Source organism: Lynx rufus, unplaced genomic scaffold (genome assembly GCF_022079265.1).
Source record: "Lynx rufus isolate CCGP_SWC_20201006 ecotype Redwood Valley unplaced genomic scaffold, mLynRuf1.p SCAF_6, whole genome shotgun sequence".
NCBI lineage: Eukaryota > Metazoa > Chordata > Mammalia > Carnivora > Felidae > Lynx > Lynx rufus.
In genome coordinates, this window is record NW_025814878.1 from 1,918,885 (window position 1) to 1,932,011 (window position 13,127).

At 50.9% G+C, this 13,127-nt stretch overlaps 1 protein-coding gene across 1 annotated transcript in view; it reads right to left on the minus strand.

Annotated features, from left to right (window-relative positions):
- Positions 1–13,127, minus strand: part of IGF2R (insulin like growth factor 2 receptor) — a 103,462-nt gene that overhangs the window by 40,465 nt on the left and 49,870 nt on the right. Inside the window, exons 11-19 of the mRNA XM_047102862.1 lie at positions 10,819–10,983; positions 8,013–8,153; positions 6,646–6,786; positions 5,153–5,290; positions 3,878–4,025; positions 3,188–3,365; positions 2,426–2,541; positions 1,771–1,939; positions 365–544 (exon numbers count right to left, since the gene is read on the minus strand). Coding sequence (XP_046958818.1) covers positions 365–544; positions 1,771–1,939; positions 2,426–2,541; positions 3,188–3,365; positions 3,878–4,025; positions 5,153–5,290; positions 6,646–6,786; positions 8,013–8,153; positions 10,819–10,983 — 1,376 coding nt within the window. The remainder of the gene's footprint in view (positions 1–364; positions 545–1,770; positions 1,940–2,425; positions 2,542–3,187; positions 3,366–3,877; positions 4,026–5,152; positions 5,291–6,645; positions 6,787–8,012; positions 8,154–10,818; positions 10,984–13,127) is intronic.

Sequence of the window (13,127 nt, forward strand, 5' to 3'; positions counted from 1 at the left end):
AACTCAGGGCCAAAAGCAATCTCTATCACTTTCTCTTCTTCCTAGCCTTAATTTTTTATCCTTGATTGCCCACGTTTCACACATATAATCTTCATCATTTATCTGTGAATCAGAGTGGCATCGTGCCCCAGCTTCCTCATCTATGAATGCTGGGGTTTGGGTGAAATTGTCTCAAAGACCCTTTCTGCCGCCAGGATTCTCAGATCACCAGCTGACAAGAAGTAAGAGACAGAATGGAGTCCACACAAGCCAGAGAGAAAACTCCACTCGAGACTCGCTCATCTCCACAAGAGACACGTCAGCTGGTTCTCAGTCACAAAAGACCCAAAGGAACCAAGGTCGTGGGCAACACACAGCGCCTTACCAGGCTGCCCCTGGAACAGACGAGATGGATCCTGGTGGTGTAGGTGGTGAGCCTCCCGTCGCTGGTGGTGCACGCTGAGCCGTTCACGTACTCTAAAAGGAGGCTGCCGCTGTCCTCCACCATGGGACCCGTCTTTGCGACCCCCAAGTTGCTGATGGAGACAGTCTCAGAAAAGGAACCCTGCAAACAAACGTGTCTATTGGGTTTTCCCTCCAAAGAGAACACAGGACTTCACTACTGGTACATGTGATTCTCGTGTCTGTAAAGTCACCACAGACGCGGAACCATCATTCCAAAGGGATCACGTACCTTTACGTACACATATCCCAGAGAGATGATGATCTCAAATCCTGAAAACAACTCATGCTGGCAGGTTCTATTTTCCTCATTTTACAAAAAGGGAAAGGAGGTTCAGACGTGCTAAGTGACTTGTCTGAGGCTGCCCGGCTAACAGGCATCCAAGGCAGAACTCAACCCTTGTCCACCTGGCCCAGAACCAGGAGCTTCTGGCGCTGCCCTTCCCACCAGCCCCCGCCCCTCGTGTCTCCGCTCCACTGTTGTCTCAGCAGGAGAGCCAACAGGAGACGGTGGACACGTCCATGGATGACCAGAAGCACGGCCAGATTTGAGTGTGGGCCACAAATCCGTGCAGGCAAGTGAGTGAATCTCAAATACAGAACCCGCGAACAAGGAGGACCGACTATCCCCTGAAGTCACTGCTCCAACAAAGCGCGCACACACATATGCACACGTGTGAACACAGCAGGGAACTTCACTCTCGACCACCAGAGTGCGCTCACCAGCTTCCTGGAAAACCCCTCCAAGCGGCCATGTAACATGTGCCAGGAAAAGCCCATTCCCGACGTGCTATTTTTAAGGAAGCACACGTACATCTTTATTTCAAGATTCGCCATGTCCAAGGAGCACAGGGAAACGTACTGAAACTCTGGCAGTAACTGCATTCAATCGATGATGCCGCACAGCCTGGCGCCCCAAGCGAGAGCTCACGCGTGGGTCTGTTCGGCCACGGCAGCTCTCCCAAGCCGGCTTCCCCCTCGTGAGCTTTTGGAAGCAAAACTATTCTTTACAGACATCTACTGGCCTCAAAGACACTTTTGAACTCAGGCTGGACATACCATTAGGAGCGTCCTCTGCCCTGTATGGAGATCAGAGGTCACCAGCACTGGGCATTTCGTGCAGTTCTAAATCTGAACAATGACTCAAGCACGACCACATCGGTGGGGGTGCGGATGAGTTTACGCTGGGGCCCCACTCCTGCTCACAGGGCTTCACTTCAGCAGCCAGGCCTACTTTGATCTGGAAGTCCCAAAATAACCACCTCCACCCACTGAGTCATGTGCTAGGGGCGGCGGGGAAAACGAGACTACTGGGGAGGGCAGGCTCACCTGATCGTTCTTGTATTTCATCTGGCAAGCCGACGCATATCGATCACAGCCCGGCACCGGGTTCAGGGGTCGACACACATTGATGTAGTATTTCCGCCACGTGCTGCGCTCACCCGCATTGTCCATGGCGTACCAGTTTCCTCCACGACCACCTTCGGATTTTGCCAGGCTAAAATTTCAAAGCAAAATGCACGCTTTTAATGCTAACGGATTTCAGCCTGACAATTCATTTCTAAGTGGTTGAGGACACACAGAATGAAACATGCCCTGCCATTCAAACTATGGAATTTAGCTCACCGTGACTCATAACACCCACGAGTATCTCGACTTTCACTGAAGTCAGTATTCAGCAGACCGTGCACTGCCCCCCTCCCCCGCACCTCTGTACTGACAATCCCTGTTTCAAACCATGCAGCTGAAGACTGAGGCTCTGCTGTGGCAAGGAGCAGTGGATGTCACAGAGCCTACCACACCACTGTTAGAATTCTTTCTGTTTAAAACTCTCCATCTTGGTCCTGCACCCCCACAACCTACTTGACTCCCCGTTACCAACTCAGCTACGTGCTCACCAGCAAAGCCTAAGCCAGCTTAGCACTATGCTGGACCCGGGCCAGGGCCAAGGCCAAGGCCAAGGCCAGGCTGACCCTGGCCTCACCTGGAGAGATCATACTGCTCCAGCGTAGAGGGGTCGGTCACCACACACTCCAGGGGCTCCTCCGGGCAGGCGTAACTGGTGTACCACCGGAAGTTGTAGGTAGAGTTGTCTTCCTCCTGGTCACATGACAGGGAGAGACATGGGATGGCAAAGAAAAAAGGGAATGTTATTAAAGCCAGCATTTACAAAATGATGGGCATTTTCCGTCGGTAAGAACTACAGGAAAGACGGTCTACTTTGTCCATCGACGTCTGTCTTACTGACATGAAGATCTCCCAGGAATAAATTAAGATGGAAATCTACCCTCTGCTAAGTGGCACTGAGGGCTGATTTTTGATACGAGTTTTGTCCCCAAAGCCAACCGGGTGGTGGGTTACCACTGAGGTACACAGCCCACTGAACGAATAAACAGCTCAGAAAATGAATACTGCCTACGTACCCTGGCAAATCTAAAAGGATTAATTAAAATCACAGGAGATGATGATTTGGCCAGGACACCAGACTAATAATAGCTCTGCGTCTAAATAAAGGGTCCACGATAGGCTCCTGTGTAGGCATCAGGGAGCCAGACAACGTGATGGTTTATCCCCAGGAAAGCCCAGAGCTCACACCTCACCTGTGGTTAGAGCCTCATCCCACTCCAGGAAAGTCAGCAGCCCTGTCCCACCCACCGTCTTCCTTTCCCCCACCTCGACGGGACTGCCTCTCTCTCCCTCTCGGCTCTCCTCAGCAATGGACGCCCACACACCGCACAGTTCCTACCTGATACTCAGGGAGACCGACTCCCGCGTCCCGGTCACAAAGGAAGGTGATCAACGTGGCTCTTGGTGTATGCTTTTCGTTGTTATAGGGTGTGCCGTCTCTGTAGTTCAACTGGATCATCCCGTTGTAATAGGAAAGTTTAGCATTACTCAGTCCCAAGTTCCAAGCCTTGTTATCACTAAAACAAGCAAACAAACGTCTCTCAGAAAGGACACCAAGGCCAGAAGCACTGCAGTGCTGGAACACGGGCGAAATGGCCACCGAGCAGTGTGGTGGGGGCAATGTCCATGCTCCAGGGCTGCAGATCACCAGGGTCTGCGGTGGGGCAGAGGGCAGCCCCACCCCCACGCCAGGACCCAAGGCCACGCTCAGCACGCTTGGTTTAACGTACGACGCCTCACCTGAACCGATACCACGCCCAACGGAGAACCGTGTGCTAACTATCTCACAACCCAGAAATGCAAGCGACTCAGAAGGAATTATGTAAATTCCAAGGGTGTGGCCTGCTCCTCCTTATCCAGGATCTCAACCTCCTAGCATCCTCTGGTGTTTAGGTTTTTAGGCCAGGGCTTCTCAGTGTTTACTGTTTCTTGCAAAGCAATGATGTCAGTAGAGAACACACCTGTCCCTGAATATTTGTTAGCGCAAGATACCTAAGGAAAACCCATAACTAAAAATAGTTACACTTGCCTTTTTGAAACTTGACAGGCTCCGGAGTCCGGTTGGCAGAAACTCACAGACACCGCACCACAAACATTTATGTAAAAGTCGTACTTCTCGGTCTCAACTTTATAGGCACCATTTTTCTTCGTGAGAGGTGATAAATCAAAAGAAAACCCTAAGGAAGAGTAAAAACAATGCCAATATGTAAGGTCAGTTGGACCACAGTCAAGAAGGTCAGCTGGGGGGCGCCTGGGTGGCTCAGTCAGTTAAGCGTCCGACTTCAGCTCAGGTCATGATCTCACGGTTCGTGGGTTTGAGCCCCTCTGTGCTGACAGCTCAGAGCCTGGAGCCTGTTTCAGATTCTGTGTCTCCCTCTCTCTCTGCCCCTCCCCTGCTCGCACTCTCCCTCTGTCTCAAAAATAAATAAACATTAAAAAAAAAAAAAATTAAAAAAAAAAAGAAGGTCAGTTGGACCACAGGGGCCCCAAGTTGGGCCCCAAGCCCGCAGCTTCAAAGAAAGTCTCCCCAGGAACCATCTGATGAGGGCAAGGAGATGCAAAATGGCAGAAAAGATGCTTTCCCCTCCAGGCCACCAGAGCTGCACCTACGGACATTTCCCCTGCACATGGATTCACCACCACCAAGCCCCTTTTACTGCATTAACCTAAAAACCCAATTTGAAGCCCCTGGCTGGCTTCAAATGCTGGCTGAATAAACCACCAGTGTGTTCAAAGCTGTATGACCACAACACAGTGTGACCTTCTTGAAAAGTCTAAGGTAGGTTTCTGGGTCACTAAACTTCTGCAAAAAGCCTTCACAAACACGGTTCTTTTCTTGGGATCTTCAAGTTTTGCATTCAGCAAACCTACCTGCACCATGATTTAAGAGGTAGGTTTTTCACGATCTCAACCTCAAATGTCCAATTTTCAAAATTTTCAGCATTAATGTAATCCTGAAGCAGGTTACCTCTAAAACTTTCCTAGGAAATATTTAAGTAAGGGGCGCCTGGGTGGCTCAGTCGGTTGAGCGTCTGACTTTGGCTCAGGTCATGATCTCACGGTCTGTGAGTTCGAGCCCCGCGTCGGGCTCTGTGCTGACAGCTCAGAGCCCGGAGCCTGCTTCAGATTCTGCGTCTTCCTCTCTCTCTGCCCCTCCTCCACTCACACTCTGTCTGTCTCTCTCTCTCTCTCAAAAATAAACTTTAAAAAAAAGAAAAGAAAATATTTAAGTTAAAAAACAAACAAAACCTAAGCGGTTCCAGGTAGCACCAAACCACCAAAGGTATTACGTGGGCACACGCACCTGCCTGGGAATCAAAGACTGTGCAGTTCTCGCCCTCTGTCTTGGACAGTACACAGGCAGCAGCTGTGTGCCACTCAAACTCATAGAAGCAGCCGCCATCCCCAGAGGTTGTCAACACCGGAGCGCTTTCTAGATCACCTGTCAACGAGGAAGAAGAATGATATCGCTAATCATTCCTAGTCTACAAACAGTCCCACAAACACCGTGATTCTGCTTCCTTGAGGTCCTGAGAGCGATCAAACCTACAGAGGCAGAAAGAAGGGGGGTTACCAAGGGCTGGGGCAGGAGGGGGGGCATTAGTGTCCAGCGGGGGCAGAGTTCACTCAAGAAGATGAGAACGTTCTAGAGACGGACAATGGTGATGGCTGCACAACACTGAATGTCCTCCATGCCGCTGGACTATATACACTTTAATAAATGTTAACGGGTGCCTGGGCGGCTCCATTGGTTCAGCGTCCGACTTCAGCTCAGGTCATGCTCTCACAGCTCATGAGTTCGAGCCCCCATCAGGCTCTGTGCTGACAGCTTAGAGCCTGGAGCCTGCTTCAGATTCTGTGTCTCTCTCTCTCTCTCTCTCTCTCTGCCCCTCCCCCACTCACACGTGCTCACGCACTCTCTCTCTCTCTCTCAAAAAATAAATAAACGTTAAGAAAATTTTTTTAAACTTTAAAAAAGTTGAATTTCACATCATGTATTTTACTATAGTTTCTTAAAAATGCTAAATTTCACATTATGTATATTCTACCACAATTTAAAAAACACTCAAAACCAAAAAATAGTCCTAGCCCTTGACCTTATCCCACAGCTGGGCATTTATCCAAAGAAAATATTGCAGCAGGAGGTAGACAGGGATACGCAACAGCACCATCACCCACACTGGAAACATGCAATTAACCCAACAATAGGGGAAATGCTTATAAATAGTAAGACCAAACCATTATCAACGAGGGAGTCCCTAAAAATTAGTAACATAAACTGTGAGACACAGAAGAGCATTCACAAAATACATGTTTTGAGGAACATTTTCCAAAAACGCATGACTACGTATAGATTTGACCCCGTAAAAACAATGTAAACCTATAAATACATGCGGGCGAAGGAGAGCATTGTATTTAGATGTGAGATCCTGGACAACACTTTTAAACCGCGTACGGTCCCCTGCCTGTGGAAGAAGGTCAACAGCCAGCATGGCGACTCTCGGTATCAGTCCTCAGGAAGAGGAAGCTGAGCCGAGACCCATAACTCATTCGGAACGCTGCAACACAACTCTCTCGGCACCATATGGTTTCTCCATTTCTGGACTGGTTTGGGGTGGGGGTGGGGGATCAAATCCAAGAGACCACCACTAGAGGTTCTAGAACCTGAAACGCTCAGCACAACCCCTTTCTACCTCCCCTCTTGGCAGCGGCCCAAGAGAAACAAAGAACACAGGCACACCTGTGGCAAAAGCCACTAAAACATCCCGCCTTTTCCCATTTTTTAAAATGTTTTACCTGGCTTGCACACAAGTGTTATGTTGGTTGTTATTTTCTTATGGCCACAATCATCACCGTCTGAATACGAGAGTTGAATGTTTCCTTTCTCTTTTGTGGGAGAAGAAATAAATTTGCCTAGATTTTTAAATCCACTCTTATCTGGAAAAGAGAAATGGGAAAAAAAAAAAAAAAACAGGACATGTGATTAAAAATGATAATGATGCTGATGAAGAGGTATATAAAAATCAGCCAGGAACCACCAGCAGGTGTGCCATGGTCCATTCCCCAACCGCATAACCTGGCCCCATGGTCGGTGGGTTTTTCCTGAGTGACAGGTTTGGCCAGGCAATGGCAGTCACACGGGGGATGCCAAGGCCACCTCCGGGCTGAGTAGGAAAAGTGCAGCAACGATAAACAATGTCCTCCAGGGGCAGGCAAGGAGGACAGCAAGCTCTCGTGTCACACCATCCAATGAAGCAACACCGTTCCCCTATTTTCAGGGCCTCGGCTCCCCCCGAGACACAAGGCCTTTTGGAAGCACAGCCAAGAGACTAGAGTCTGTCCCATGACCAAAGCGGAAACTAACTGAACCCGTTCAGCAAGCCAGGCAGGGGACTATTTCATTCCTGGTTCCGTTGACTTTGACTAGGAAGCATTGAAATTGTCCCCCGTCCTTCTTAAACAGGGGCACACCTGCACCTGCTCCCAAGGACACATCACCAATTCTGGAAACTGGGGCAATCCCGAACACCCGACCTGAGTTCACAATTCCTTGTCTAAGGTTATTAACAGATTTTGATCCCTCTCCCTGCCTCTCATCTTCGGGGCGAGTCTTAAGGGACAACGAACAGATCTGTATCACACTGAGAAGTCTCCTCGGGAAAGCCGGAGGACCAACAAAACTACTGCAAAAAGAACCCTCGGGGATACAAGTACTCATATGAAGAGAACAATGAGAGCTCACTTGCCTTAAGGCCTAACTTATTAACAATTACAGGCAGTCAAGCTGTTAAATAAAAAAAAAAAGCCTCAAAATCAGTTTTATACAAGTACTGGCAAGGTTACTCTTCAAGCTGAAAAGTGAAGAGATAATCCAGTAACTCCCAGCGTGGTTCCTTCTGTTCCCGGCTATGGTGTTAGCCGACATCAGGAGGCCCTGGCCGACGTCAGGACACAGAAGTGCTGTAGCTGCCTGAGCACAACGAGCAGTTACCTACATTTGAATCATCACCTCTTTTTATCACCCTGTGGACGCTGAACTGAGACAGAGGAGATCTGCATAAACCCACAGGAAGATTTCCTAACTGGCTCTGAACTGGATGCCGCCGAGCTCCACACGCCTGCAGGGAAACCGCCACCGCGACCCCTGCTCTGGGCACACTCACCCACAGAGCACACGGCCGCGTCCTCGGGACAGCCTCTGGCCTGGCCTTCCTGCAGCACTTTGTGGCAGATGTTGATGAAGAAATGCTTCTTGTCTGTTTCTCTCTGGCTGCCATCCACGGCTTCCCAATTCCGTTCCAGTTCTGTAATTTAAAAAGAAAAAAAAGAATCTGCTTTTAGCCAAAGGCTAAAAGTCACACCGTAAATGGTGATTAAGCCAAAGGAAAAGGCCCAAAGCTCACCGGACATGAAACTCACGTTTCTGGACGCGGGCAGATGGAGACACAGAGACTCACCGAGATTCTCAGGCTTCTCACTTAATGTGACGGAAACAAACCTCCTCGGAAGAGCAGGTTCAACAGAAGTAGGCAGAGAGTGTGAAATCAGAAACGGAAGAGCAGGGGCGCCTGGGTGGCTCAGTCGGTTGGGCGTCCGACTTTGGCTCAGGTCGTGATCTCAGGGTTTGTGGGTTCAAGCCCCGCATCAAGCTCTGTGGTGATAGCTCAGAGCCTGGAGCCTGTTTCGGATTCTGTGTCTCCCTCTCGCTCTGTCCCTCCCCAACTCACATTCTGGTCTGTCTCCCTCTCTCTCTCTCTCAAAAATAAACAAACACACACACACACACACACAAAAAAAAGCAAATCAGGACGGCAGACCGTGCCTTGGAAGGCAGAACGCCATGCCACTGGTAACATGCCCTCCTCCGACCCCCAGGAAGGCTCAAGAAAGCTGCCACGTCTCCCACACCAGCGGACCGAGCGTGGGGCATGCTTGCCTTCTGGGAGATCACAGGACACCGAAGTCCCTGAGCTCAAACAGCTCGTGATGCGCTCCTTTATGAGCAGGATCAGGACTCCACGGAAGGTCGAGGGAGCACACGTGAGTGCTGAGAGCAAGACCACAAACCGACGGTGTTCCCAGAACAGCCGCCGAAGGGGTGAAGGAGAGCTGCGTGTGAAGGGCGTACAGACACTGGGGTTCAGAGGGGGAAGCCCGCCGCCCGTCGGAAGTAACACAGTTACTCTGAAGCTCTATGTGCCGCTGTCGACAAGCCAGAAGAACCCACAGATGCTTGCACAAACACAAATGAGGACATGGACACAGGGAGCGAAGTGGGCTGACAAGCCAGAAGACGGGAGGACAGTTTGAAGCCGGTAAGGAAGGAGCTCGGCTCTTGCTCAAGGCAATCCTTAGCGGTCTGCACGAACCTCCCCCCCCAGAAATACCCGTGTCCCAGGAGAGCCCGCGTGGCGGCCCACGCTGGGGGACAGAGTGCACGTATCTCTGCGTCCCGCACAGGCCCCTGGCCCCATGTGCATCCCGCACACAACAACAAGGCTGAACAGAGGGATCTAACAGCACCGCTCAGTTTACCGCAACACAAGTGAGGCCCGAGGAGGCAGGCAAACCGCTCACGTACACACAGCTGGATGTCTCCTTCCACCGCACAAAGCCTGTCTCTTCCCCAACACACACGCACCAGAACTTCCCCATGGCACCCTTCCCAGCTTAACGGGTGCCGAGCTACTAATGCACAAAGGACATTTGCTTCCGAGGCAAACGCGCCGACACTGAACATTTATAGACATCTCGTGTTCAAAAAGAAGCTCTCCAGCACTCCACAAGAGAGGAATCCCTTTTTCTAATATTATACTGCCCAAACCAGATGGGGACTCAGAACACATGAGTCATCGCTCCTACTGCATGGGCGATTCTGGGACTTGAGGCAAGCCGTTCTCTCTCCGTTAGGTATTCTCTCTATGCTGTTCGCTTCTACAGATACTGAATTCCAGGGCTGCTAAAAGGGTAAAACTAAAAATGTCCCCACTGGATTCCGTCTCCCTGATGGGAACCCCCATTCTTAGTCCTCAATCTCCCGGCCCTCTGGGAAGTTATGGGAAGTTAGAAGGCCTGGGGCAGGCCTGGGGCACGCTCACCAGGTTTGCTCCTGTGACCCCAGGACCCTGTCTGGCACCTGCCACGTAACCAACGCTCAACAACACCTGCTGTGCAGACTCGTAACACCCATCTTGGCCGGTGTTTACGGTGAAGCCAGGCCTCGGTGACAAAGCTCATCACACTGATGGAGCAAGAGACATGGCATCCACAGGCTCCCACACCCTTTCTCCCTTCAGCCTTACAAGAGCATCTGAGGGTGGATGGGGATTGCTGACCCCACTTTAGAGACAGGAAAGCATGGTCAAAGTACAGCTGACCCCGGCCCCACCGGCCCTCACACGCGGTGTTCAAGCCCGCAAGCCCGACAGTCCAGGTGCGAGGCGGAAACACCACCTACTTGAAGGCTGCCTTAAGACTCTAAATTCTGCTTTTATTTTTTTTCCAGAGACATAATCGACACACAACCTTGTACTTGTTCTGCGTGAACACAGTGTGCATCTGCTATGAGAGCATCACTGCGTTGCATTAACGTCCAGCACCACACGCACAGATGCGTGCACGTGTGATGGCAACTTTCAACATCTACTTCCTTAGCAACAAGGATAGAACTCTAAAATAAAAGACGTTCTAATCACAAAGCACAAGGCCTGGCCCTTGGCGGTTCTGCCTCAACTCTCCCAACTGGAGGAGCAATGCCAACCTCGAGCTGAGATCGTCTGCCTCCTCATTTGTTCAGCGTCACGTCTAACAATTCGTGCCGCTGCGCGAGAAGGGGAGAAAGGCCAGGATACGATTAGTTGACCGTTGAAGAAAACAGTAGGAGCCTCTCAGAATGCGTTCACGGTTAAGAGACGAGAGAACGCCCCCGCCAGCACGCGGACTGGCCTCCAGGGCGCACGGGAGCCCTACCTGAGTGCCGAGCCAGTGCAGACAGGTCATAGCGCTTCTTGTCCTCGGTCACACTGCAGAGGAGGTCCTCCTTCTCCTTGATGCAGGCGTACTTGGTGTCCCACGTGAAGAAGTAGGTGCAGTCTACCTCCCCGGTGAAGATGGGCGCTCCTTTCCCGTCATGATCTGTGCCATTGGAGAAGGAAGAAAAGCCACCCCATTACGTGACCAAAACCTAGGGATGTCAGCCGACAAGGACACCAGCACCAGCTGGGCAGTTAAACTCCAGTCCCCAAGCCCAGACATCAGAGGCGCCGGAGATTCGAGAGGCTTCTCTGGAGTTTCCATCATCAACGCCTCAACGGGCCAGTAGGCTGTTGACAGCACATTCACCAAGGACACGAAAGGGGTGCTGATGAGGACCACGTAAGCCACCAGGCAGGGCTTGCTGCGCACGGGCTGTGGTCAGCCCCCAACGGGCTCATGAACATCCGGCGGGCTCTACGAGCACCACTGGCTTTCGGATGTGGTTTCGGGCAGGGGGAGTTCCCTGCGACCCAGCCCTAGACCGAAAGGAAAGAGTCACAACGGACAGCCGCCCCACGGAAGCGTGCGAGGCCCACGCAGCCTCACGGCTCAGAGGCACACGTCCAGACGCCCCAGTATCCTCGGCCCCCAGGCCCCCATCACATGTGTATGCCTCCAACACCCTACCCTAACCGGTGCTCTGGTCCCCACAGCTCCAGGGAGCTCCGACAGGTCAGCTCCGGTCTGAAAGCCAGCTCTCCGTGGGCCACTTCTCTGATCCACGTAGCCTGGGATTCGGTGAACTTTGGTGATTTTTCCCTTACTAGAAATACTATCCCCTCGCCTTTCCAGGCTGGTCAACCGCTGGCACAGAGCTCTGTTTTCCACCCCTTGATGGTTTAATAATCTTCCTCTGGACCTCCTACATGATGTGCCTTTCTTGAGGTTTGGGGTGCCCTGAAGTGCACAATGTTCTAAAGGAAAGGGAAATAATATTTTGTACCAAGGGCAAATGATGTTTTGATTGCAATTTCTTTTAAATCTTCACTATTATAAACATTATAATTATAATACCAGCAGGAGCAGCTAACCTGTACTGAGCACAATCTGAGCCAGGCACTGAGCATTTAAGTGCTACGGGGGGATGGCTGCAGAAAACAAGTTCCGGGTTAAGTACTTTATATACATCGGCATGTTTAATCCTGAAACCCTGTGGCACAGGTACGGTTGTAGCCCCGTTTCTACAGGTTAAGGGGGGCTAAATAATTTGCCTATGGTTTCATAGCTAGAGAGCAGAGGAGCCAGGATTCAAACCCAGACAGTCTGGCCCCAGAGCCAGGCTCATAACCATAACCACAAGGCAATACTTCCCCACACTCCTGTGGGTTTTTTTTTTCCTTCTCTTTGAAACGTACACACTTTAAGCCGTTCTTTTTAAGCAGCAGCGCTCCCAGCTTCCCTTTCGACAAGGAGCCCACCCCCTCTAGTCGGCACCACGGTGCCCTCCCTCCCTCCATCGTGCGGCCCACCCAGCAGTGAAACTCCTTTGTCTCTTCACCCCACCCACAAGACTGCCGCACAGCTTACTCCTACGGGATTTGTATTTCACTGTCTGGAAAAGATCCGTGTTTCCCACATTTCTCTTTTACCAGGTAAGTTTACAAGTCGTTAAACAATACTAGGAATGGTTCCGGTATCCATCCCTACTCTGGAGCTGGTTCTGCCTCTGAAACTTACTAATAACGAGGGAGAGCCAGTTTTACACGACCACCGGCCTGCATCGTACCTGTATTCTTATTAATTACTCAGTGAATTTCAGAAGAACAGTAAGCTGCGACTCCCCAGCTCAAGGGAAAGTGGATTTCTCCAGCGGTGCCGAGTTGTGCTCTGCCTGCAGCACCATTTCACATCACACTATCGCAAAGACAAAGCTACCTGCTCACCAAACTGGCTTAGTTTTCCTCCCAGGTGCACAACTGAGCTACATTTCCCAGCCCCCCCTTGCTTCTGAGGTCGGGCCATGCCACTTAGTTCTGGCCCATAACAAACGCTGCTCCCATTCTGCAGAGTCCTTCAAGGCCAAGTGTACAGACAGCAACAACCGGATGGGAGACACAAGACGACCGTGTGGAGCAGAGTCCCACATCCAGCCCCTCCGATGACCTGCTCTGAACGGAAGAAAATACACCTTTACTGTAATGAGTCAGTTAAATTCGTGAGTAGCTATTCCAAGATATTGCCCTTCGAAAGAAAAGATTTAATGTTCTTACCTGACAAGATCACTGATAATAAGGAGCACACTG